At 52.9% G+C, this 27445-nt stretch overlaps 3 protein-coding genes across 3 annotated transcripts in view; 2 read left to right on the top strand and 1 right to left on the bottom strand.

Moving 5' to 3' along the window:
• LOC140680909 (uncharacterized) overlaps positions 1-27445 on the top strand; it is a 692735-nt gene that overhangs the window by 490991 nt on the left and 174299 nt on the right. The window lies entirely within an intron of this gene.
• The window catches only part of LOC100226816 (uncharacterized), a 1189242-nt gene continuing 1176065 nt past the window's right edge, over positions 14269-27445 (bottom strand). Inside the window, 1 exon segment of the mRNA XM_072919754.1 lies at positions 14269-14983. Within this exon segment, the coding sequence (XP_072775855.1) occupies positions 14284-14983 (700 nt within the window). The 3' untranslated portion in view covers positions 14269-14283.
• On the top strand, positions 22180-27437 carry LOC140680893 (olfactory receptor 14J1-like). Its single transcript, XM_072919796.1, has 2 exons — positions 22180-23075; positions 27407-27437. The coding sequence occupies exons 1-2, from the start codon at positions 22180-22182 to the stop codon at positions 27435-27437; spliced, it is 927 nt and encodes a 308-aa protein (XP_072775897.1).

Here is a 27445-nt window from a genome sequence, read left to right on the forward strand (position 1 = left end):
CACCCCAGTACGCCTAAACCCTCTCTCAGTCCCTTCTCAGCCCCACCAGGACTCACCCAAACACCTCCCAGTCTCTTTCCAGCACAACCAACCTCATCCCAATCTCTGCTTTTCCATCCCCAATCTCCATCCAGCTCCTCCAGGCTCACTCTAGTCCCTCCCAGTCACACCCAGTACCCCCAAACTCCCTTCCAGTGCCCACCAGGACCCCCAGAACCTCATCCCACCAGCTTCTTCTCTGCTGAATTCCTAGAGGAAGACCAGGCCCAGCTACTACCAGACCTTCAGAGAAAACTCCACCCTTCTAGAGATCACCACTTCAGCAGCATTTCATCTGCCACTCCAGGAGGAGCAGCCACCATTTTAACTGGACTACTACCAACACCCTGACTCCTCAGGGTGTCAGGTTTCTGCCTCCTTCACTAGTTTCATTTGTACTAATTGCATTTTTTAAATTATTATTTTTATTTAGTTTTTTTCCTGGTAAAGAACTGTTATTCCCATTCCCATATCTTTGCCTGAGAGCCTTTTGTTAAATTGTGGTAATTCGGAGGGAGGGGGTTTACCTTTTCCATTTCACAGGAGGCTTTTCCTTCCTTCACAAACTCCTGTCTATTCAAACCTACAAGCTGTAGCTCAGCCCTTCTCTGAACTGTTCTCTCCCCCACCTGCCTTGTACTTCCCAACTGCTCCCTATTTTCCCCCAGTGAGTTCCCAGCCCATTCCAGTCTCCATCACACTGTTGCCTTCCTTGGTGCCCCTCACCATGAGGAAGGGCGAGCCCCAGGCTTAGGGACTCATCCTGTCACTGGCTGAGGAGCAGCAATGTCTCAGAGGTCCGGTGGGATTTTAGTGTCATTCAGAGCTGCTCTCCAGCCCCCAGCTCTCCTCACTGCTGAGTTCCCGCTCCCTTTTCCTTGTCCTTGCAGCAGGATGAGCTCTGTGAATCCCCTTGAGCCTCCCCACTCTTCCCAGCCCACGCACCCACCTCAGTTAGGCTGAAGCTGCAGCTTCTCTGTCTTCTCTGGCACACCAGTGCAGTCCCCTGTGCGGGGAGCCCCAGCCCCAGAGCACAGCACTCAGCAGTGCAGTCGGGGCTGGAGCAGCTGCCCTGCAGCCCTGGCTTGGCTCTTTGTGGCAGGGAATGCTCCCTGTGTGCAGCTGTCCCTGCAGGATGGCCCCAGGGCAGAGCCCAGCCGGGCTCCCCCTGCAGCCCCTGAAGCTTGGGGCAGACAGTGGTCCCAGAGCTGAGGTTCAGGGGGAGCACCTGGAGCTGTGCCTCGCACTCTGGTGCCGTGTCACAGTCTCGTGTGCAGGGGCAGCTCCAGGGCCTTCTTCCTCTTCCTCCACCCAGGCCAGCTTGGGCACTCTTGGGGCTCTCTGCTCCATGTCAGTGACTGGATTTGTGGCTACTTGCAGGAGAGATGCCTCAGAAAGCTCCGAGTCAGCAAGTCCTGCTTTCGTGCCTGGAAGGCACCTTCAAGAGAGAAGCCTCAGGAAGGCTCAGGTCAGCAAGTCCTGTGCTCTGGTCTCGAGGGCTCCTGCCACAAGGACAGGAGACTCCTGTCAAGGATGGTGCTCTGGCCTCGAGGGCACCGGCAGCAGGGATGGGAGATGCCTCCGGGGCACCAAGTCCCACACTCTGCCCTCAAGGGCACCTGCAGAAGAGAAGCCTCGGGAAGGCCACGGGTCAGCAAGTCCTGTGGTCTGGCCTCGAGGTCAGCTACAGGAATAACACCTCGGACAAGCTCCGGGTCAGACACGAACGAGTGCACTGTGCAGGGGCTCCTCACAGCACTGCTCTGTCCCGTCCTGTCCTGTCAAGTGCTTGGAGCACTGTGGCATGGTCCTGTCACCACCAGCTCCTATGTCACCACGTGTCACAAAGGGCCCTTGGACACCCAGCTCCGTTCCATGCTGCACCGTGTCACAAAGGGCCCTTGGATACCCTGTCCCGTTCCATTCCACGGTGACCATGCTGCACCGTGTCACAAAGGGCCCTTGGATACCCTGTCCCGTTCCATTCCACGGTGACCATGCTGCACCGTGTCACAAAGGGCCCCTGTACACTCTGCCACCTGCCCTGGGGCCACCCCCAGCCCCCCAGAGTGGCCCAGGTTGGAAGGAATGCCTTGCCCCAAGTTTGTCAGACAGCCCAAGAGGATCTTTAGGAACGGCTCAGACCATCAGCAAACGCTGCCCTGCTCTGCGGGCTCAGAGCAGCAGGAGCCCCCAGGGCTGCCGACGCAGCCGCGGCGGGAAGGGCACAGGACCTTCCATGGAAGCTGCCACGGCTCCTTGGAACACGTCCCGGCCCGTGGCCATCCTAAACCCGCAGATGTAACACACACACAAGGAACTGTGGGCCAGGGCAGGAATGCTGCTCTGACCCTGGGGCCCGGGGAGCGCTGACATCAGCAGGTGAGGCACAGTCCCTGCCCAAGCAGACCTGCCACCCCCGAGCCCTGGCAGGGCTGGTGCCCATCTCCTGCCCCAGAGACCTGTGCCCCTGGGGGCTTCTGTGCCAGAGGGAGCCAAACCCTCATGCACTGGGGGCTGTGCTCCTGCCTGCAGGGGCTGTTGGCAGGAGCACCTGGAGCAACTGCTGGCAACACTTGGTCTCTGTCAGAAGCTCTTACCCCATGCTGAAATTATTTTCTCGCTGAAGTTATTGCCTTCAGCACAAAAACACCTTAGCAGCAAAGGAACAGAAGAATCTGGCAAGTAAGAATCCTCAGTTCAGGAAAGCTTTACTCCCATTGCTCAACTCAAGTACGTTGCAAACTTCCCAAATTAATTGGGATGGCCTGAGGAGGTGAAGATTTGGAATTTTGCTTCCCATCTCAAAGCAGCAACTCATTTGCCTTAACCTCATCCACTGAGGGTCACTTTACACAACATAACACTACACAAAAAAAGGGCAAAACCAAGAGCCATTCTTTGGTTTGCAAATGGTTTTCTATGAAGGGATGATAATATCCTAACTCTCTTAAGGAATAAAAGCTCTGAGTAGAAGGAAAAGGGGCTAATTCTCCTCCTGGTAGAGATACCTAAGTTGCCAGTAAAGTACAGCTCTCCCCCCTTGTTCCCTGCAGGAGAATCGGGACCATGAAGAGGAAAAGTCACAGATATTCACAGATATACAGATCTGAGCCCTCTGTAACCAAAGCTGTGCCAATCACAGATGCTGCTTTCAAACTGACTCAAATTCCAGCCTGGACCTCTCACCTTCCAGACAACTCCTTCCCCAACACCCCACCAACACCAACCCCCTAAACTCCCGCACAGAAGCCCCCAACACCCCACCAGAACCCCCAGCTGTCCCCGTCCCTCTGCAGAGCTTTCCCACCCTCCAGCAGACCCCCTGGCTCCCTGCACGTGCCGTGGGATGGCACTCAGGAGGATCTGCTCCAAGGCCTTCCCCTGGAGCAAGCTCAGGCTGCCAGGCCTATGGATCCTGGATCATCCTTCCCTCTGAGCCTTCCTGTGCACGGCTCTTCCATTGGCACATCTGTGCTCAGCTGGGACTACTCTGCTCACCCAGGGCTGCTGGTAAAGGATGGAGAGCAGCCTGGCAAGCTCTTTCTCCAGCTCCCTCTGTGCTCTTGGGGAAGGCAGAACCTTCCACAGGAAAGCAACTGGTGCCACAAGGAGTGGGTGGCATCAGGCAGCTCTGGGGAAGCCCCTCAGGAATGCTGTATCCTGAGGGAACACTGCCGGCCTTGACCTGTTGGCACCTGCAAAAGCTTCAAATCAGCTGCCTCAGCTTCCAGGGCCTCTCTTGGCCAGCATCCTGACGTGGATGCAGGACGGCTGCCAGGCCCTGCTGGGACCCAGCGGGACAGGAGCGGCTGTCTCGTGCCCACGCAGCACCCGTGACACAGCCAGGGCCATCCCGAGAGCAGACAGACACTCACGGGCCAGCAGAGAGGAGCAAGGAGCCCTGGGCTCCTCTCAGGGTATCTCAGCTGGGCTCGCTCCACAACATGCCCCCATTGGAAGGCCTGCTGATGCCCAGCTGCCAGAAATGCCTCCCTTGTGCTCTCCAAGATGCACAGGGAGAGCCAGTGAGCAGGACATTTGGGAGGCAATCCTTCCAAGCCTTTTCTGAGGCCAGGCACACACCAAGATCAGCCAAGACTCTCCACCACGCTGCCTGGCCCACCCAGCCCAGCTCTGTGCTGGCCCTGGGCCACAGCAGCTCCCAGCAAGCAGGAGGCAAATGCATCTTGCCAAGAGCTGAAACACAGCAGACAGGGAAGATGTGAAAAGTGAGTGTGTAAAGGTCTGTTAATTCACAGCTCCCACTGAGAGCTTTGGGGCTCACAGATGGACAGAGATGGTTCTGCTCACCCCTCTGTCCAAAGTGAGGGTAACACACGCTGCTGCAGGTGCTTGGGTTGGTCTCTGCAGGTCCAGGTGGATGCCAAACCTGCTCTTCACAGCCTTCTCCCTTGCCCTGCCCCTCTGCCAAGTGCAGCGGGCCTCAAGGACTGAAAGGAGCACAGAGAGCCAAAGGGGGACACTTGCACCTGCCTCACTGGGAGCTCCCTGGGAAGCACTTTCCTTGAGAAGCAAGCCCCTGTCCTCCAAATGCATTTCCCCAAATGTGCGGCTTTTCTGCTCAACACCAACACACCCTTAAGAAACGCTGGCAAGGCTGAAGGACTTCATGTCCGTTCAGGACAGGCACTCCAGCTCTAGTTCCTATTCCCCCAAGTGCCTTTCCAGGTGGAGGCTCAGACGTGCAGCCCCAGGCCCTCTACAAACACAAGCTGCTCAGTGCCTCTTCACCTGCCTCAACTCCTGCCTGCGCCCACGGCACCAAGACCAGGCTGTTCCCAGGCAGAGCCCAGAGCCCTGCTCCCGCAGGACGCTCTTGCCAGCACCTTCCAGGCCTCTCCGCTGTGCACACAGCGCTTTTCATGCCCGCTCCCAACAGGCTCTGGAAGGCAGAGCACAGCCTGGCTGCCTCTGCCACCAGCACAGCCCAAACACAGGCAGAGGAAGAAGCAGCAGGGGCTGTTTTGTGGCCATGCCCAAGAGAGACTGGAAGGGTGCCCTCCCTCTGCTCTCACTTGCTTGGCTTTCTGACTGGCTCTGAGCCTGGGGCTGCCATTCCTCACTTGTGGGCACCAGAACCACAGCCGGGATCCCGGCACTGCCTGACAGCGCTCCGGGCACTGGCAGGGTCGCGCGTCCCAGTCTGGGGCACCGCGCTGCTGCTTCCTTTGCCCTCAGGCACACCCAAAGCTCCCTGCTAAGCCTGGATGGTCGCTGGTTCTGCCCTCTCCCTGATCCTGTGCAGGGATGGAGCACTGCTGAGCTTTCAGGAAGCTATTCCTGAAAACTTCCAGCATTCCAAGCTCCTTTGCCCTCCGTGGAAGCTTGCCATGGAATCCCTCACAGCTGCCTTCAGAGCATACTCAGCTTGGCTCTTCCAAATTCCAGGGGCTCCAGGCTGCTCAGCAAGATCTGCAACTCCACAGGGTTGTGGAACTGCACCTTCAGCACAGGCACCTCTCCAGCCTGATCTGCCCTCGTTCCTCTGTGTGTGTGCACAGAACACGGCGTGGAAGAGAACAGCAGCAGGGGCCTGTGTGTCCCAGGGCCCGGGATTTGTGCCGCTTCAGCTCCACAGAGATGCAGGTGAGGGGGAGAAACCAAACTGCTTATTAATGGAAGGGAAAGGGAAGGGATGAGATGGGGGCCAAAAAAAGGGAATGGGCAGCGTTTGAGGGCTGGAGGGAGGAGCTGTCAACAGGGAGGGGGAAGGCAGCAGCTATGGGAGCTTGCAGCAGGCACAGCTGTGGCCAGCATCAGGTGTGCCCGGAGCTCCAGTGACATTGAGTCCTGCTGCTCTCTTCACTGTCTCCTGGTACTCTGCTTGGGAGCCTGGTTCTGTGAATCCAGCAGATGACCTTAGTTCTGCACATCTTTGTCCAAAAATTGCCTGAGTTTCCAGGTCAGTGGAGGATGGGCTGTCATCTTCGCTCATGGCTTGAAGGGCTGGAAGACAGATAAACTACCACAGTCAGAGAACCAGGGGCTGTGAGACACCACAGAGATCTGTGTAACATCACAGGGGCTGCGTAACATCACAGATCCTGGGTGACATCACAGAGATGTCAGTGTGACATCACAGAGATGTCTGTGTGACATCACGGAGATGCCAATGTGACATCACAGAGAGCTCTGTGACATCACAAAAAGCTGTGTGACCTCATAGGGTCAGTGTGACATCACAGTGATGTCCAAGTGACATCACAGAGAGCTGTGTGACGTCACAGAGATGTCAGGGTGACATCACAAAGAGCTGTGTGACATCACAGAGGTGTCTGTGTGACATCACAGAGACATGCGTGACATCACAGATGTGTCCATATGTTGGTGAGCATGTCGCGGGAAAGAAGCTTCATGCTGTCATGATCAACAAGTTTCAGTTTATTGGAGTCGATTACAGTTTCTTTATACAAGCACTAATTAGTTCATACATATTGCAAAAGCGAAGCTCAGGATTGGTTACCTTTCTATTAACACATATATCTCTTTGCGATAAGCCTTGCAGTTACTGTTTCTTTATACTTGATTACTTTTCTGCATACCAAGCAATATTTCATTTTTAACGAGACACCTGTATGCTCAAGGTTGTTAGGAGATATCTGTTTCTCAAGGTTGTTAGAAAACATCTGTTTCTCAAGGGCATAGTTTTCATGCTACAAGTCACGTATTCTCACACTCTCATCAACTTAACCCTTTCGTGTCCCTTGCTGCGCAGCCATTCTTCAGCTAAACTCTCAACACTTCCCCTGTTTTCTCTATAAGCAAGCAAGGATGTGTTCCATTTTTGTTCTATAATTGACATTAAAGTCCTTTGCAAGCACTGAAATACACACGGCAATACAAGCATTAAAATCACTATAACTAACAATCCTATTATCATAAGCTGCAAAAGGTGTTTAAGCCACCCCGTAATTTTCCATGATTCAAATGATAATCCAAAAAATGTATCATCCCTCTGTAACACCTGAACATGTTGCTGCAAACGCTGAATTTTCTTGTGAATAGATTCGGAACTATTTTTCAAATTCATACAGCACATTCCTTCGAAATCTTCACACCATGCCCATGAGCCAATAATAAAAAGTCAATAGCTGCCCGATTTTGCAATGTTGCATGTCTTACGGTATCTATGTCTGTGGCCAGTAAACTTAATAGCTCAGACGTAGCATTAGCTTGCTTGCCTACCCAACATTGTAACTTCTCTAACTGAAAAAGAGCATGTCCTGCAGCAAGGCCGGGCATAAAAAGAGAGGCAACCACTTGCTCCGCACGATTAAACAAATTGACATTATCGTCACAGGAAGCATCAATGGTTGAGCGCTTTCGTCGTGTGGTGGTTACCTGGCTGGTATTGCTATATAGGCCTAGCAGAGTGCTCTGGCTAGGGAGTGCTATTGTGAGACGCCCAAACGTACAAGGGCCTCTGGTGGGCCGTTGAGGAATGCCGCTGAATGCTCTGTCCCCACAGATTAAAAAGATTCCGGGTGGCAATCGGCGAGGAATTGTTGTACCTGGGGCTGGGTCTGTTTCTTTTCGAGCTATAGAGTGACACCAAAAGGAGTGATTTTGCCAATTTTCCTGTTGCGGGGTAATATTCGTTGAGAGTGTTATATTAAACCAAGCACCATTGCCTTCATTGCAATCACATTTGCTGGAGTTAATATACATGCATGAGGCAGCATGGAGCGAGCCCAATATCTCTAGCTCGTCGGGCTTGCCACTATAAGGTAATCTATCATCCCACGAGTCATATTCTTCAAGGCAGGAGCTAATATTGTTTTTACAGTGTCTGGCCGTTCGGGTTGTGACTAAATAAGAGTACTCTGTCTCATTAAGTGGTACGCCAATAAGGCAGGTATGGAAGGGGGATTCAGGCTGGGCTAAGGACACACAAAAGTCTGTTCTATTTAGCTGTCTTGCTAATGAAATCCATACGTTCTGCCTAGGAAATAAGGAGTTAATGTTGGGATGTTTTACCGTAGTAGTTCTTGCGACGGTTATTAATTTTAGTAAACCTACGACAAGTATAATCCCATTGATTGGGTGGCACCTGCCACTGAATTGGTATACGAACTTCATGACCACAACAAGAGTCTAAAATGCATGAGCATCTGTCTCCTAATATCTTTTTGACTATGTGGCGTACCTGCCACACCAAATCTCTAAGCTCTAGATCCTCCCTGTTTTCTATTCTGGCTATACTGTTCCTTATAGTATCTCCTGTTAACGCAGTTAATGCTTGCTGCGGCGTTTCCCTATGCCAGGCAAAATTACAATTAAGGCACCAAAGTCCGTTGCTAAGAACCCGTTGAAAAACCCACCAGTTACTATTACAGTTCCCACAATGAATTTTTACCCACGCTTGGTGATTATGTGCAAAGCAAGCTAAGCAAGCAGTTTGGCAATGGTGTAAAAAGTCTCTCTGTAAAACTGGGAGAAGCATTTCAGCTACTTCTTGTGCAGTTTCGTATAAAAACTTGATATTAAATTCCTCTTCAACTTCTCGCAGGATCGGTGCCAGCACTTTCTGCAGACGATATTTCCTCCTCTGCTCTGGACTGTTCATCAATAACTGCTGGTCGCGTCCACCTTGCAGGAACCCACAAAGTGCCTGTTGGTGTAGAAACACATAAGTAGCCTCTGCCCCAGTATACAACCTTAGCTGGGCCTTGCCAGATTCCTGTCTTCGGGTCCCGATACCTGACCACCGCTTCAGGCCCAGGCTGTTTCAACGGGGAAAAATGTGAAATCACAGGCAGCACCTCGCTGTTTCCAAAAATACATAAATGATTAAGCACAAACAAACATTTAAGTAGTCTATCCTGTATGCTACTAATGTCAGAATATTTTTCCAAATACTGTTTAAGGGTTCTATTTGCTCTTTCCACTATTGCTTGTCCAGTAGGTGAGTTGGCAATCCCTGTAACATGAGCAATGTTCCAAAACTGCATGAAACAAGCTACACGCTTGCTACAGTAGGCTGGACCATTGTCTGTTTTGATTTTCTGTGGGGTTCCCATGACAGCAATACAACTGTGCAGGTGCCGTTCTACATGTATAGCCCGTTCGCCAGTCTGTGCAGTAGCCCATATATAATGACTATAAGTATCTAAAGTCACATGAACATACTTAAGGCGGCCAAAGCTGGGTACATGAGTAACATCCATCTGCCATATCTCATTAGCATGCAGGCCCCTTGGGTTGACTCCCACACCCAGACCCATGCCTCTGTTTTGATTACTACAAATTGGACAGGTTTTGGCTATAGCTCTAGCTTCTTCTAAGGGAATCTGAAATTCTTTCTACATGCCTTTAGCATTCTGATGGAAAATAGCATGGCTTTCCCGTGCTAATGACTGCCTAGGAAGTACTGTTTGATGAGAAAGCGAGACTAGCTTATCAGCCTTGGCGTTTCCTTCTCCTAACCCTTCGTCCCATTTATGACTACGAACATGGATGACCGAATATGGTTCAGTTCTAATTCTGAGGGCACGTTTTAGTTGAAGAAACAGTTCATAAAGTCGCTGATTCTGTACTTCTCTGATAGTAGCATCCTCAATCCTTGATACTACCCCCACAACATAAAGCGAGTCTGATACAACATTCAATGGTTCATGCAAGTTAGTTACAGCCCAAATGACTGCCAACAACTCCAAAGTCTGCAAATTGTCCTCTGATGTTGCCTCTAATATTTGTTGATGCCATTGTTGTCCCTTTTTCCAGACTACTGCCGCCTTCCTGGAGCGTTTTCCAGCGTCTGTGAAAGCCGTAGTGGCATCTGGAATGGGCCTGTCTTCTCTGAGGGGTTTCTGTAGCCAGCTCCATTCTCCTAGCTATCGCAAAGGTTTCGGTATAAGGGGACCGGTATTGATTTGTGCTGCAGATGACAATAATGCTTCAGCCAGGGCTGTGGAGTTTAAAAGGTACCAATCTAACGTGGCCTTTTCTATGGGCAGATTAATGTCCGTTGGTTCCAGGCCACTGATTTCCAGAATGCGGATGCGTCCTTTTTTGATCAGCAATGCCAAATTTTCGATTTTTGAAGTTATAGTTTTTCTTTGTTGCAATGGAGGTGACGGCCATTCCAGTACTGCTGTCTCCCCTGTTTTCTCTAACTGCTGAGTAACAGCTCCTAGTAGGTGGTCTTCAGTATTCCAAATTGTAAGATGCAGGGGGAGATCAGGGTCAATCCTTGTGACAAATCCTGTAGATATGCAATGCATAATTTTCTGAAGTGCATCTTGCTGAGCTTGGGTGAGATGAACAGGGGCACAAGGGTCGGTGCCTTTCAGTAGCGGACGCAATTTGTCTAATAAGATATTAGGGATGCCGGTGACTGGCTTCAGCCACTGTAGGTCACCTAGAAGCTTTTGGGCCTCATGCAATGTTGTTATTGATATTTGTATGGAAAATTTTTGAGGCATAATCTTCTGTTCTGTGATTGTCCACCCTAGATACTTCCAAGGGGTTGACATCTGAATTTTGTCTGGAGCTACTACCAAGGAAAAATCTGCTAGGATCCTTGTAGCATCTTCGAATTGTGAGGCTGTAAAGGGTTCTCTTTGAGCGAGCAGGATGTCATCCATATAATGGTAAACAATGGTAGCAGGCATTTTTCGTCGTAGTGGTTGTAGTGCAGCATCGACATACAGTTGACAAAGTGTAGGCGAGTTGCACATTCCTTGTGGTAGAACTGGCCACTCAAATCTTTTGTCAGGTTCTCCATGGTTAAGGGCAGGAAGCGTAAATGCAAACTGTTTGGTATCATTAGGATGCAATGCAATGGTAAAAAAGCAGTCTTTCAGGTCTATTATAAGGATGGGCCAGTCTTTTGGTATCATAGCTGGGTTAGGCAGTCCAGGTTGAAGCGCTCCCATGGGTTCCATTTGATTATTTACTGCTCTCAAGTCGTGCAGCAGCCTATACTTTCCGGATTTCTTCTTGATTACAAATATTGGAGTATTCCAGGGACTGGTGGAGGGCTTAACATGTCCTTGTTGATATTGTTCCATAACCAAAAGGTGTGCCTGTTCCAAACTTTCCCGTTTTAGAGGCCATTGCTTAACCACAACAGGTTTATCAGTAATCCAAGTAAGTGGCAGTGGGAAAGTCCAAGCAATGACCATTACTGTAAAGGGTGATCATTAGTGAGGACAAGACCCAGTTGAGCAAGAATATCACGGCCAATTAGGCAGTGAACAGTAGGTGGCAGTGTTGTTATAGAAAATGCTGTCGATGCTTGTTTCCCTTCAATCTCGACTGTCAGTACAGGGGTACGATTAGCCAGTGTCATTCCTCCGATGCCAGTGACAGTGGTTGCTGAGGGCTGTATTGGCCAGGTGGAAGGCCAGTGTGCAGGATCAATTATACTCGAGTCAGCACCTGTATCGAGGAGTCCCTTAAGTGTGATACTGCGTCCTTGATAAGTCAGACGACAGGACTTCTTAGGTCGAGTATTGAGGTCTATGGTGAGCAAGGTTAGGCCTCCCGTAGATCCGAAGCTCCCTTCATTCCTGGGCTCTTGTGTAAGGGACATTAGTCCCTTGGTCATTTGAGGCAACGGAATCAATTGGGCTAGTCTCTGCCCTTTGGGTACTTTCACGGGGGGATACAGAGTATGGACCATAATCATAAGTTCACTTTTACAATCAGAGTCAATAACCCCCGGCTCAACATACAGACCCAGAGTAGTAGCAGAGAAGCGACCAATTATCAAGCCCCCTATTGGCTGGCCATTTATAAAAATAGGGCCAAAAAGTCCAGTGGGAACCTTATGCAAGTGAGTGGAAAGGATGTCAACATCTACTGAGGCTGCCAGGTCCAAGCCGAGGCTCCCGGTTGTTGCTGGTTTGAGTTGTCGGGGGGTGTTGACAGTGCAGCTGCCATTTGTGTCCCTGTGCAGCCGCTGCTCGCGCTGTTCTTCGAGTTTCCCTGCTTCCTTCGACAAGCAGTGGAGTTGTGCGTGTTGGATTGGCATTTATTGCACCATACTCCCGTAGCTCCACATTCTCGGCGGATGTCACCTACATTTCCACATCGGTAGCACTTCATTCGATTGCTGCCAGCGTTGGTCGAGCGGGGGTGTGCGGCTGCCGCTTGGAGGGGAGCAAGAGCTGCCATGACTTGATTTTGAGAGCTAATAGTTTGCTCACACAGGGCTATGGCTTGTTCCTGTAATCCCTCTCCTATTTTCTGCAGAGCATTTACTAAAAATACCTGGGGGCCAGTCGGCATAGAGGCAGCCTTTTCTAATAGGTCCTGCACCTTCCAATCCCCCGGGGTCGAATTAATCAAGGCTCTAGTGGTGGGATTGCCGTTTTGTAGGATGCATTGTCTTAGCAGGGCGTCTTGCATATGATCTGCTACTCCCGCTTTAGACAATGCATCCATGATCTTATCTACAAAGGCACCAAGGGGCTCGTCTCTACCCTGTTTGATTCCCATATATATAGGTATCCCTCCCAGGGTTTTAACTTTATCCATCGCTCTTTTGGCCACTGTCATAGCTTCCCTGAGTTTGTCGGGTCCTAAAGCTGCTTGGGTCTCAACTCTCAGAAATGCGCCTTGCCCTATTAGTTCATCAACCGTGATCCCTGTCAAGGCATCCCCCTGGGCCCTTGGGAGATTTACACTCAATGCAGCCTCCTCTCTCCAGTGCGCTTCAAACAACAGTCGTTGATGTGGGGTATAAATCAATTTGGCAATGCCTCTGATATCTGCAGGCAACAGCACTTGGGCATTAAACATGTAATCGAGCATCTGTTTAACCGGTTCACTAGAAACTCCATAATTCCCCACTGTGGCACGCAACTGGGCCAGCATTTTCCAATCTAAATTTTGCACCTGTGCCTGTTGCCCACCCCCCTGCGGGTTAGGCGTATAAATGACTGGAAACGCTAAGGTCTCCTGAGCTGCTGCAACAAGATCAGCGTCCCCCTTTTCCATCCCCTCACGGGCGAGCGTGCTCCAGATTTCACGTCTCTCCCTGGCCATGGCCTCCGCGAGGTCAGCTTCTGCCCCAGGGACAGGCTCCTGGCTACTGAGAGAAACAGTTGACCGAGGTGGGGGAGGGGGGTTGTGGTGAGCATTCCCGGGGATCGCGATACTCGGCGGCTCGGCGGGGGGGGGGCGGATGGCACGGATGAAGGCACATTAACTGTTGTAAAAAAGGGGGGATTTGGAGCACTAGGATCTGCTGGTAAACCGAAATCGCAATTATGCTCTTGTGCTGTCTTTACTCCCTCAGCTGCCCTTTTTTCCGCTTGGAACATCAACAACTCATTGTGAATTACTTTCCATAACTTGCTCATTTTCTTTGCGGGTTTATCATCGTCTAACGTTAATTCCCACAACTTATCCCCATATTTTCGCCATTCCCCTAATTCATGTACGGTATGCGGGTCTGAGAAAAAGGAATACGAGGCTGCATGCTGCAATAAAGCAGGGAGATCTTTATCTAAATCAAGCCCCTTAAATTGCCTCCGTCTGAGAAAGGAGGTGAAAAGGTCATATGCTGCTTGCCTATCCATACTCACGTCAGCGCTGTTGCAGCCTCTCCAGGCTTCGGCAGCACGTATCGGCTGAGCTCACCGCTGTGGTCATTCAGGGCGCGGCTCCAGGTAAAGCTTAATCGCCGTCCGTCTAGCTGCGGGACCCGAACCCAACGCAACGTCTCACAGATCCAGGCGGGGGGGGGGTCCCATCCGTTCGGGCGCCAATTGTTGGTGAGAGTGTCGCGGGAAAACGAGTCTCATGATATCATGGTCAACAAGTTTTCAGTTTATTGGAGTAGATTACAGTTTCTTTATACAAGCACTAACTAGTTCATACGGATTGCAAAAGCGAAGCTCAGGATTGGTTACCTTTCTATTAACACATATATCTCTTTGCGATAAGCCTTGCGGTTACTGCTTCTTTATACTTGATTACTTTTCTGCATACCAAGCAATATTTCATTTTTATCGAGACATCTGTATACTCAAGGTTGTTAGGAGATGTCTGGCTCTCAAGGTTGATAGAAAACATCTGTTTCTCAAGGGCATAGTTTTCATGCTACATGTCACGTATTCTCACACTCTCATCAACTTAACCCTTTCGTGTCCCTTGCTGCGCAGCCATTCTTCAGCTAAACTCTCAACAGGGGCATTCACAGGGCTTCCCTTACCGGTGCCTCCGTTGGTGTTTGGTCAAGTGAGAGCTCCTGGAGAAGCTCTTCCCACACTAGGGACACTCATAGGGCCTCTCCCCAGTGTGGATCCGCCAGTGCAGGAGGAGATTTGATCTGGCCTGAAACCTCTTCTTACACTCGGGACATTCGAAGGGCCTCTCCTCAGTGTGGATCATTTGGTGGGTGATCAGTTGGGACCTTCGGCTGAAGCCCTTCCCACATTCCCCACATTTGTATGGCCGCTCCCCAGTGTGGATCATCTGGTGGTGGATCAGGTTGGATCTCTGGCTGAAGCTCTTCCCACATTCCCCACACTCATAGGGCCTCTCCCCAGTGTGAATCCTCTGGTGGCGGATCAGGTTGGATCTCTGGCTGAAGCTCATCCCACACTCCCCACACTCATAGGGCCTCTCCCCAGTGTGGATGCACCGGTGGGTGATGAGGGTGGAGTTTTCCTTGAATCCCTTCCCGCAGTCGGGGCAGCGGAAAGGCCTCTCATCCGTGTGAATCCGCTGGTGCCGGAGGAGATGGGAGCTGGTCTGAAACCTCTTCTGACACTCGGGACACTCATAGGGCCTCTCCCTGGTGTGGATGCGTTGGTGGGTGACAAGGGCAGAGCTGCAGCTGAAGCCCTTCCCACACTCCCCACACTCGTAGGGCCATTCCCCAGTGTGGATCATCTGATGCCTGATCAGGTGGGAGCTCTTCCTGAAGCTCTTCCCACACTCCAAGCACTTGTAGGGCTTCTCCCCATTCTGAAGCTTCTCAGGGACCACCAGCTCTGAGCTCTGGCTGAAGCTCTGCCCACCTTCCTGACCCAGAGTGGGCCTTTCCTCCTCAGAGCACCCTGGGCTGGGTTTGCAGCCCCTCCTTGTGTGGGATCTCCGGGGCTTTTCCTCCCTGTTGGATTCCTGTGCTGTGGAGTTGCTCAAAATGGCCTCTTCCATGAGGTTGTGCTGCAGGGATTTGTCCTTCCTGGTCTCCATCCTCAGCTCCTGCTCTGGGGGAGGAAGGACAAGGAGAGGATGGGATTTGCCTCCGTGCCACAGGGAAGGGCAAGGAGATCCCCCCAGTGCGTCCCCAGCAGGAGGGCACCGGCAGCGGGGCTGTCCTGCAGCCGGGGGCTGTGCTGGGCTGGGAGATGGAGCAGGAGAGAGGGGGAAAGGGGCACTGACTTCCTCCTCACCTGCCTCGGTGTCCTGGGACATCTTCTTCTTTCTCACAGCCTCCCAGGGGCTGGGTATGGAAAATCCTAGTTTGGGGAAAAACAAGGGATGAGTACGCTGAGTTTGAGGGTCCCTCTGTCCCAGTCCATCCCTAGAAGTCCCTGCCCTCCTGGGCTCCATAAAAACCTCCCAAACACCAAGATCCAGCCCTGAAAAAGCCTCCCAGGAGTTCCCCGTCCCTGCTCCCTCCCCTTTGCTGTTCGGGGCTCCCCCCTGTCCCAGCTGCTGGGGTCACACTTGGATTGGGGGTCCCCCTTCTCCTCGCTGCCCGCCCTCCCCAGGCTGCCAGGAGTCCCAGCAATCCCAAAAGCTCCCCCCTCTTGGCTCTCCCCATTTAGGGTGCTGGGCTGCCACGATCCGCTGGTACAAGTGGGGGTCCTGATGTTTCATTTTACCCATCTCAGAGTGCAAAGGACACACAGCAGGGGGACTTCCAATATCACTGAAAGCAAATGCACCTTTTATTGATGCCCTCAGCAGATGGGATAGAAGGGTTAGGAAGGAGATAAAGGATAGAGAGACAGAGAAAGAGGGCAAGGGGAAATAGCTACCAACAGAGAGACGAAATCCTCGTGGTCCAGCCAACAGATCTGTATTGTCACGTCAGGGAAAATCTCTTTGGTTAACTCAGGGGTCTTTTATAGTTGAGGGAGCAGGTACAGGGCAGTAGAGAATAAGCTGAGAACAAGCACAGACAGTGCAGTTCCGAACTGGACAAACCAGTCCCGGCAGCGAGCAGGACCCATTGTTTCAGGACTCCTTGCCATGGGAAATCAGTCTTGGTCCAGCGATCACACCTGAGGGAACACTTGGCAGACATCCAGCTTCCGTCAGGCTGGCGCCCTGTGTTAGAAGTTTAAGGGTCTCAGTCTCAGCCCGTGGGAGGGGGCCTCAATCTCCCTCCTTGACGGTGGTCATGAGGCAGATGAGGGATCTTCCATGGGGGATCACCAAAGCTGAGAGGTGGGGAAATTAACCCCTCATTAACCCTATTGTGGTGAGTGGGGATCATGCAGCAGGTGAAGTGTACAGAGCACGCCGCTCCTTGCCAGGCCCTGCCAGGAGCCGTGCAGCGTGGCAGCCCAGCAAACACACCTGCAAACAATCACCTGGTGAGAATCCACCTCAACCAGGCCAGAACTGCACTCAGGGTCTGCAGGGTCTGAGTCTCTGTCCTTGCAAAGGTGGTGAGGCACATGAGGGAAACTTTGGACTATCTCTTACACCATGGACACCTGGATGAGAGGGACAGTTCTTTTCCATAGGAAGGAATGCACAGAGCCACAGGGTGTGGAAGGCAGGTGAGAGCCTCACTGGGCCAAGGCCAGCCAAACTCGTCAGTAATGGCAGATTTTGTCTGGGAGCAATCTTTGGATACAGGGAATTTTGGAAGTGGAACCCCAGTGTTGGCCATGGGTGGCTGGAGTAGCAGGACAGGTCTTTCCCATAGGAAGGAAAGCATGGAGCCTTCCCCAGTGTTTTGGGGACAGATGGGAGGTGAGCCTTGTGAAACCATTGCAAGGCAGACTTGTCCTGGCAATATTCCTATAGGAACAATCCCTGGAAATAAGGAAATTTGGAGGTGAAATCTGAATTCTTGCCATGTTTGCCAGGAGGAGAAGGACAGATCTTTTCTACAGGAAGGAAACAGGGAGCCCCAGTGTTTCAGCAGCAGATGAGAGGCAGACCTTGACATTCCAAGATCAGCCTGACCTGATCCCCCCCTCCCCACTCCCCCTGGGAGGCCAAACCAGTCTGACCTGTTCCAGGTTCCCTTGGTTCCATGGGGTCTCGAAGTGTCATAATGATGCATTGATTCCATGGGGTCCAGCAGTGTCCCAATGACTCCTCTGTTCCATGAGCCCTGCAGTGTCACCCTGGACCCTTGGTTCCACACAGCCCTACAGTGCCACCAAAGCCTCCTGGTTCCATGAGGCCTCACAGTGTCACAATGATTTACTTATTCCATGGGGCCTCATAGTGTCCCAATGGTCTCCATGATCCCATGAGTCCCCTCAGGGTCACAATGGTCTCCTTGGTTCCATGGTGCCCCACAGTGTCACAGTGGTCCCTTGGTCTCACAGGCCCCACAGTGTCACAATGGTCCCTTGGTCTCACAGGGCCCCACGGTGTCACAATGGTCCCTTGGTCTCACAGACCCCACAGTGTCACAATGGTCCCTTGGTCTCACAGTGCCTCACAGTGTCACAATGGTCCCTTGGTCTCACAGGCCCCACAGTGTCACAATGGTCCCTTGGTCTCACAGGGCCCCACAGTGTCACAGTGGTCCCTTGGTCTCACAGGCCCCACAGTGTCACAATGGTCCCTTGGTCTCACAGGGCCCCACAGTGTCACAATGGTCCCTTGGTTCCATGGTTCCTGTGCTGGTGCATTCCCCCCTCCCCTTCTCAGGCTGCCCTGCCAGCTGAGAAATGCTCGCTGGGCCTCGGCCTTGGCCAGCAGCCCCTGGGCTCAGCTCCTCTGGAGCTCATCACAAACCCTGTCTGCTCCAGGCACTGCTGCTGCCCAACCAGCTCCTGGCTGCTTTAGGAGCAGCCCTGGTGTCCTAGGGTGACTGTTATGGTGTTTGTATCTCCAATCGTGTGTTCTGTTTACGTTTGATATTATGTTCTGTGCTTTCAGAACTGACTCTGAAAGTGAAGGTTTGTTTTGCCGTGTTATCATCTGGTTCACCTCCCCCCATGGTCTGCTGTCTAGAAAAGGCTAGTGCTGGCTGGCTGGCTTTGGCTTTGCTTGCTTGCTTGCTTGGCTTGCTTGCTTTGCCTGCTTGCTTGCTTTGCTTCCTAGTTAGGTTAGCTAAGCAGTCCAATTCTTTCCCTGGACTGTTGCTTTTTTCCTTTCCTCTTTCTGAATACCATCCAACTTGCTCTGGACTGGGATCTGGGAAACACCAAGGAACACCAGGAGCCTGCATTTTGTGATCTGCAGCAGCCATCCCCAGTGCTGGAGAGCAATCCCCAGTGCCCAGACCCGGGCGACCACTCCCAGGAAAGACTTTCTGGATCTGTTCATCTCTTCAGAGGGGTGAAAGAGTTTTGTTGTCATCTGGTGTTGTTAATTGTTTTGGTGCTGGGGAGTGCTTTGTTTGTTGAATAAACAGGTTCTTTTCCACTTCTCTCTCAGAGGAAATTTTTCCCTGAACCAGGTGGGTGGAGAGGGGCCGTGGGGGTTTATTTCCTGGGTTTTCCCCAAATTTGCCCTAAACTAGGACAAACAGTTCCCAGGGAACTGTTTGTGTTCCCTCAGTGGCACAACATCCCTGTTCTCACCCTGCCAAAGAAAGCTGCTGATGCCAAGTGCGGCCAGGGTGAAACATGGCTGGGACTGAAGCCCCTCTCTTGGGGCCCTACAAACAGCGCTCCAAAAGGAGCCCTTGGAGCTCTCCTGGGCCAGCGACTCCCTCTGAGTGGGGCCTCTCCGAGCTGGGAACTCTCCCGTTTGCTGCACTCGGGGGATCCCGAACAACGAGGGAGCTTGGGCCGATCCCCCCACTCCTCCAGGCTCAACCCTTCCCTGCTGGGGAGATGCCAAAGCATCCACAGGGAGCATTTCCCTGCCCTCAGGGGAATTTCTCACAGGTGCCCTGCACTGACTCTCTGTGTCTGTGTGCACACAGGAGTGCCTGTGCTGGGGAAATGTGGCAGAAATGCTGCTCTCTGAGGGGTCTGAGTGACTTGGGTAACTGAGCCAGTCAGGTCTGTAAGTAAGGTTAAATCAAATGGTCTAAGTGACACTGTAGTCCCCTTGATTCCATGAGGCTCTGCCATGCTCTAATGGCCCCTTGGTTCCAGTGGGTCCCAAAGTGTCAGAACAGTCTCCATTGTTCCATGGGGCCCCACAAAGTCACTGTGGTCCCCTTGGTTCCACAGGGCCCCACAGTGTAACAATGGACTCTTGGTTCCATGAGGTGCCACGCTGTGTCCCAATGGCTCATGGTTCCATGAGGCTGCACAGTTTAACAATGGTCCCTTGGCTCCATGAGGCCTTGCTGTGTCACAATGGACTTGGGGTTGCATGAGCTTTCCTACTGCCAAAAACAGTCTCCCTGGTTCCACAGTGTCACCATGGTCCCTTTGTTCCATGAGGTTCCATGGCAGAACCTTGGTTCCATGGCCACCTTGGTCCTGTGTGACCTTGCAGTGTCACAATGGACCTGTGGTTCCACGAGGCCTTGCTGTGTCAGAATGGCCCCTTGGTTCCAAGAGGTTTCTCAGGGTCACAATGGTCTCCTTGGATCCGTGGTGTCACAATGGGCCATTGGTTCAATGTGGCCCCAGTGTGCCAAAATGGATTTTGGTTCCATGGGGTTCCGCTGTGTCACCATGGACCCTTTGTTCCATGAGTTTGGACAGAGTCACAGGTAACTCCTGGGTTCTGTGAGGCCCCAAGGTCACCAAATCTCTGAAATATCAGAACAAGGCTCCTTAAACACTAATTTGCTATTTAAGAGGGGATCATTTATTCAGGCCTTGGGTCTAGTGAGGGATAACTCCTAACCTTATGTGGACATGTAAATCTACCAGTGTGTTGCTTATACACAGTCACTAAATGTGAATTACAATTTACCCATTTCCATAAAACACACCCCAAGTTCCCAGCTTCAGTCCTTGCTTTTTCTATCACTGCACTCTTGAGCCAGATGTCTTCTACATTTCCAACTGTCCTTGCTGGAAAAGCAGCTCCTGCACACCTTGTTCCTGTGTTAAAAGTTCACAGGCACGGTAAAAATGGAATTAACCCTTTTGGTATCAAGGCCAAGGCTTTGTGTGGCCAGGCAGGGGCAGCAGGAGGCAGAGCTGTCAGCAAAGGAAGGGCCAGCGAGGTGGGGCAGCCGGGGGATGACGACAGCCTGAAGGGACAGAGGCGCAGGGCAGGGACACCGTGGGACAGCCTGGGCTGCAGAGGGCACAGGGATGTGCAGCAGCTGCAAGGCCCTGACAGAGCCAACCTGTGCAGCACTTTGGCCATGGCTGCTGGCCCTGGGCCTGAGGCCATGAGGGGACAAATGACCCTTGCAGCCCTGGGGCCTCATTGCCTCCTTGTCCCTGCTCAGCAGCCTGGCAGGGGCCGCCCCATGGTCCTGCCCTTGGCATGGCACATCCCCACATCCCAGTGCCCATCCCGGGAAGAGCCCTGAGCAATGAGGGAGGGACAGGATCTGCCTTGCCAGGGGCTGGGGCTCAGGCCTGGGCCCTTTGCATTCCTGAAACACATCCAGGTTTGGTCAGCACCAGAGACACCTTTCCCTTGCTTGTCCCCAGCTGTCATCAGTGCCTGCAGTGTTCTGCTCTGACTGGGGATACTTTCTCATTGTGTCCCTCAGTGGGATCCATTAAAACTTTGGAGTTTGACTCTGACTTCTAATTCTTGAGAAGTTTTTTTAACACTCTCTCAGGGACTGAGTTTTATGTAAACAACACCAAAGCCCCGAGAGAGTAATTAAATCTGGGTGCTGTGTCTGTGCTGCTGAGCTGGGCCAGGCTCCTGGCACAGAGGCAGGTCCTGCCAATCCAAGAAGAGCTTCAAAAAGACATTTCTCTTGAGGAGCAGCTCCTCTCCCAACCCAGCAGGGCTGAGGGCTTTGCCTGTAGGTACCTGAGAGCACTGAAGCCGACAGAGGCTCAGAGCAGCTGGAAGGACAATTCTGAGCTCATTCATGGAAAATCTTCACCACTTCTGACACAGTCAGTCTCTGGCTGCAGGGACCTCCTGAAGCTGACCCAGGACAGGACTGATGTGACTGTAAGGATGGCTCTGCTGCCGTTTCTGTTTTGGGGGAGGATGTGCTCCAGAGCGGGGCTGTCCTGGGCACTGTCAGAGGGACAGGGCAGGACGGCTCCTGCTGCCAGGGACGGCTGCAGGGGGTGAAGCTGGGGCTGCAGCCAGGGCTGCCCAGGGCTGTCCTGCAGAGCAGCTCCTGCAGCCCTCAGGGCTCTTGGCCAGCCCAGGGGATGTGCCACCTGCCAGGGACAGCTCTCAGCCTGCCTGGCAGCTCCCCATGGACTGTGCAGGGGAGAAGCTGGAGCTGGAAGGAGTGACCCCCATCAGGGAGGTTCCTCCTCTGGTGGAGATGGTACAGCATGGCCAGGGCTGCTCTCAACTTTCTCCTAAAGGGAAGGGAAAGGGGCTGTCAGCTTTGTCTGTGTCACTGAGACTCCTGCACTGTCACCCTGGGCATCAGCACATCTGCCTCAGATCTCCCTCAGAAAGTGCCTCCTCACCCTCCTCTACCTACAGAGAGCAGCAGCAGCACCTTGGCTTGCAGCATCTCTGTTTTTCTGCCCTGCCTTTAAGGCCCAGGGAGAGGCCCCTGGGCAGTGCCCTGTGCTGGGAGGGGTCTAAAGGGCAGAGCTGAGCCCCCAGGGCAGGGCTGGGCTCTGGCAACACTGGCAGGGACAAGGCTTGGATAGAGAGAAACAGGTCCCAGTAGGTACAGCTCAAGGCAGCAGAGAGCCAGAGGAACCCTGAACATCCCTTCCTGTTCAGCAACTAAGGAAAAAAAGGAGAGAAGTGATTATGGAAATTTATTTTGAAATTGGTGCCATCAAAATGTCACTGTATTTTTCAGGGATGTTTTAAATTCAATCACACTGAAATAAAGGAGATGAATCACACTGAAATAAAGGAGATGAAATGAGCAAAGGGCAGCTGTGTGGGGACACGCAGGTCTGGTGACACTGACCTAATTCCCAGAGGGAAGAAATGTCCAACAGCAGCTCCATCAGCCACTTCCTCCTGCTGGCACTGGCAGACACGCGGCAGCTGCAGCTCCTGCACTTCTGCCTCTTCCTGGGCATCTCCCTGGCTGCCCTCCTGGGCAACGGCCTCATCATCAGCACCGTAGCCTGCGGCCACCACCTGCACACGCCCATGTTCTTCTTCCTGCTCAACCTGGCCCTCAGCGACCTGGGCTCCATCTGCACCACTGTCCCCAAAGCCATGCACAATTCCCTCTGGGACTCCAGCACCATCTCCTACAAGGGATGTGCTGCACAGCTCTTTTTCTTTCTGCTCTTCATCTCAGCAGAGTATTTCCTCCTGACCATCATGTGCTACGACCGCTACGTGTCCATCTGCAAACCCCTGCACTACGGGACCCTCCTGGGCAGCAGAGCTTGTGCCCACATGGCAGCAGCTGCCTGGGCCAGTGCCTTTCTCTATTCACTGCTGCACACAGCCAATACATTTTCCCTGCCCCTGTGCCATGGCAATGCCCTGGGTCAGTTCTTCTGTGAAATCGCCCAGATCCTCAAGCTCTCCTGCTCCAAATCCTATCTCAGGGAACTTGGGCTCATTGCTATTAGTGCCTGTTTGGTATTTGGATGTTTTTTGTTCATTGTTTTCTCCTATGTGCAGATCTTCAGGGCTGTGCTGAGGATCCCCTCAGAGCAGGGACGGCACAAAGCCTTTTCCACCTGCCTCCCTCACCTGGCCGTGGTCTCACTGTTCCTCAGCACTGGTGCATTTACCTACCTGAAGCCCCCCTCGATGTCCTCCCCATCTCTGGATCTGTCAGTGTCAGTTCTGTACTCGGTGGTGCCTCCAGCCCTGAACCCCCTCATCTACAGCCTGAGGAACCAGGAGCTCAAGGCTGCAGTGTGGAGACTGATGACTGAGTGCTTTCAGAAACATTAACCTGCTGAGCAATTTATCTAAATCACATGTAATAAAAGTCATATTTGATACTTCTTGTTGGTTTCATCTTGGAAGTCTTTGTTTTACATTTAATGTTGTCCACAAATTAATGCCATTCCTTGTGCCATTTCTCATTTTGTTTCACTCCACCTTTCCTGTACCCACAGACCGTGTCAATGAGGGGCTGCACTCTCATTGGCTTTAAAGGAACTAAAGGATGTCCCAGCGAAGTTTTCTGCAGAGATGCCCTTTTGTTGCCTTCTCTGGAGCTGCAGCAGCAATGTCTGTGTGCAGAGCTGGGGCAGATCTGTGCTGGCACAGCAGCTGTGCCCAGGAGCAGCAGCACTTGGTGCTGCCAGCGCTGCTCCCGTGGCCCTGCCCCGCTGCCCTGGTGGCCCTGGTGTTGCTGCAGGGCCTGAGTGCTCTCGGGGCCGGGCACAGTCCTGGGGGTGGCAGTGCCGGGGCTGCAGCAGGGACAGGCCATGGGCACTGCTGGGGCAGCGCTGACGCCTCAGGCCAGGGCCTGGGGGCTCCAGGCTCCTTGCCCAGGCTCTCTCAAGAACACGGCCAGGCCAATGCTCAGCACAGAAAACCCCCGTGAGCAGCCCCAGGCTGGCCGTGGGCAGGCTGGGGGCAAACAGCACGGCTGGTGCTCTGCAAGGGCCTGGGGGAGACGGGAAGGAGCAGCAGAGCAGGGGCTGATCCATCCCCAGTGCGCTGCACAGCCCAGGGCAGCGTCCCAGAGCATCCTCATGGAGCTGCCAACAACATCCCCCCTCTGCAGCCCTGGCCTCTCCCCCAGCTCACAGAGGTGCTGCATCCTTGCAGGCACAGACACGGCAGCACTGGCTCAGCAGCCCCTGTTTGCACTGCACACAGCAGGCGGGAGCACCCCCATGCTGCTGCTGTGGGGACATGAACCTGAGGGAGCACAAATGCCATCAGCCCCTGGTGCCAGGAAGGGCTGGGGGATGCCAGGGAAACCACTCAGCTTTGTCCTGGCCTCTGCAGTCAGCCAGAAAGTTTGTTCCCATCAGCTGGGAGTTTCCTGTCGCACTGCAGATGCTGCTGCTCAGAGCCAGGGCTGCCTGGCAGCCACCCCCAAACTGCCCTGAGCATTTCCTTGGCTTCACATTTACTTTCTTTACTCTTCCTGTTACAGATTTCTTTCCCTTGCCCACCCCTGTTCCCTCCCCTGCACACAGCCCATCCCTGTTTGCCCTTTCCTCTCTGGCCCCACTCCCCATTGCAGTTCCTGACTTCGCACCATGGGAACGGCCCTTGGGGAGCAGGATCATCCCACAAGTGCTGCAGGAATTGTCTGCAGGCTCCTGCAGTGCCTGGTGCTGCTCCCTTGCCAGAGGCACCCCAGGCCAGGGGGCACATCTGGGCTGCTGTGTCTGGCTGTGGGGCTCCCTGTTCTGGGCAGTGAGGAGGAGCTGCAGAGGCTCTGCAGGACTGACAGGATGGGCTTTGGGGCTGTGAGGAGAAGCTGAGGGACCTGGGCTGCTGGAGCTTCTGAAGAGGAGGCCCAGGGCTCCTCCTGCAACTGCTCCAAGGGTGGATTCAGAGAATCACCAAATCAGCAAGATTGAAAAAGACCTTGGAGATCATCAAGTCCAACCTGTGCCCTGACACTACCTTGTCTCCCCTGAGCCTCCTCTTCTCCAGGATCAACAACCCCAGCTTCCTCAGCCCCTCCTCACAGGAACTGTGCTCCACACACCTCACCAGCCTTGTTGCCCTTCTCTGGACCCGCTCCACCCCTCCATTTCCTTCCTAAATTGGGGGCCCAGAACTGGACACAGCACTCGAGGTGCTGCCCAACCAGTGCTGAGCACAGGGGAAGAATCACTGCCCTGCTCCTGCTGGCCACACCATTCCTGATCCAGGCCAGGAGCCTTTGGCCTCTTGGCCACCTGGGCACACGGCTGGCTCATGTCCAGCCTGCTGTCCATCAGTCCCTGCAGGTCCCTTTCTGCCTGGCTGCTGTCCAGCCCCTCTGTCCCCAGCCTGTAGCGCTGCAGGGGTTGTTGTGGCCAAAGTGCAGGACCCGGCACTTGGACTTGTTAAACCTCACCTTGCTGGGTTTGGGCCCTGGATCCAGCCTGTCCAGGGCCCTGTGCAGAGCCCTCCTACCCTCCAGCAGATCAACCCTCCCAGACAACTTGGTGTCCCCTCGGTTCCATGAGGCCCCAAACTGTCCCAATGATGTCCATGATTCCATGAGGCCTCCCACTGTCACAATGTCCCTTTGGTTCCATGGGACCCCTTGGTGTCACAAAGTCCCTTGGATCCTTGGGCCCCGCAGTGTCACAATGTCACCGTGGTCCCCAAGGCCCTGCAGTGTCACAGTGGATCCTTGGTTCCATGAGGCCTGGCAGGGCAGCAATGCTCTCCTTTGTCCCAGAGTGTCACAATGGCCTCTTGGTCCCAAGGTCCACCACGGTGTCAAACATGTTTCCTTCATTCCAGGAGTCCCTGAGGACCAGCACTGGCCCCTTGGATCTATGGGGCTTTGCAGTGTCACAGCATCATGACACGAGGTCCTGCTCTGTCACAAAGCTCTGCATGGTTCCCCAAGGCCTTGCAGGGTCACAGTGGCCTCTGTGGTCCCACCAGGATCCACACTGTCACAATGCACTCCTTGCTTCCATTCAGCCCCACAGTGTCACAATGGCCCTTGGCTCTGTGGCGCCATGTCGTACACAGTGTCACCATGGTCCTCTGAGTGCCACCAGGCCCTGCAGTGCCACAATGGCCCCTTGCTTCCACAGGGCCCTGCAGTGTCACAATCATCAGAGAATCAACCAGGCTGGCAAAGACCTTGGAGAGCATCAAGTCCAACCTGGGACCCAAAACCACCTTATCACCAAGACCATGGCACTGAGTGCCACATCCAGTCTTTCCTGAAACACTTCCAGGGACGGTGGCTGACCCACTTCCCTGAGCATCCCATTGCAATGACCAATCACCCTTTCTGTGAAGAATATTTCCTGATGTCCAGCCTAAACATCCCCTGGTGCAGCTGAAGGCTCTGTCCTCCTGTCCTGTCACTGTTCCCTGGGAAAAGAGCCCGACCCCCAGCTGGCTGCACCCTGCTGTCAGGGAGTTGTAGAGAGTGATGAGGTCTCCCCTGAACCTCCTTTTCTCCAGGATCAACAACCCCAGCTCCCTCAGCCGCTCCTCACAGGACTTGTGTTCCTGACGCCTCACCAGCCTTGTTTCCCTTCTCTGGACATGCTCCAGCCCTTCCATGTCCTTCCAAAATTGGGGGCCCAAAACTGGACAAAGAACTCGAGGTGCTGCCCCAGCCAGTGCCAAGCACAGTAGAAGAATCACTGCCCTGCTCCTGCTGGCCACACCATTCCTGATCCATAGGAGTGCCAGGGGTTTGATGGGGGAAATTGTGCGGAGGGGGTGGGGACAAAGTCTTATTGATAGTCAGCCATGAATGGTGTTGATTTTCATATCTATTCAAACTGCACTAGAAGGTGCTGAGAGTCAATATCAATTGGACATTGCTGATATCAATCTATAAACAGGAAATGGAAACAGGACAAAACAGTTTCTCTCTGTATTGTTTCGATTACAGTATATTCACTTTGAGTACACTTCTGAAATCTGTCTAATTCACCACAGAAATATTGAAAACTTCAATTATTCACAGGGGTTTTTCTTGTTCAAGCATTTTGAACAAATGCTTACGAGCTTTTTCCACTGAATTCCTGAAGTGAAGAGCTCAAGAAAGAAAAGGCCTCTGGAGTAGGAAAATTCATCAGGAACCTCCAAGAGGCTGAGGATCCATCCCCATCAGAGCAGCAATGAGCAGAAATGGGCACAGCTTTGTGGCTGCTCCAGGTCTGGGATGGGCCCTGGGCCTGGAGCAGGAGCAGCTCTGGTGGGCACAAGTGGCACTGCCTGTTCATGGGCACACAGCTGATGTCTGCCTGGAAAGGGGCACAGGTGTTAATATTTGTGCATTTCATATTATACAGGGACATTTTTATTATCTGGGTCACTTACACTACTTTTAAGAAAGACCAATGTTTTCCCTCTAGGAACAGGAATTTCTTGGAAGTGTATTGATGGGAGAAGAAGAAATATTGATCTTTACATCCTCTTGAGTCACCAATATTCTGTTTATTGCATCATCTCCCTCTTCCTTCAGGTGTTTCTAGCTCTCCTGTTTAAATGGCCATGTCTAAGGAAATCTGTTCACTAGACCAGCTCAATCTATGTCCTTCCTGTTGCTCCCAGATTTCCTCCTCTAGGTGCTCTCTCATCATTCAAGGTCCTCTCAACTGACTGGCTTCATGCTTTGAGCTTCACA

The sequence above is a fragment of the Taeniopygia guttata genome, chromosome 30, assembly GCF_048771995.1.
Source record: "Taeniopygia guttata chromosome 30, bTaeGut7.mat, whole genome shotgun sequence".
Taxonomy (NCBI): Eukaryota; Metazoa; Chordata; class Aves; order Passeriformes; family Estrildidae; genus Taeniopygia; species Taeniopygia guttata.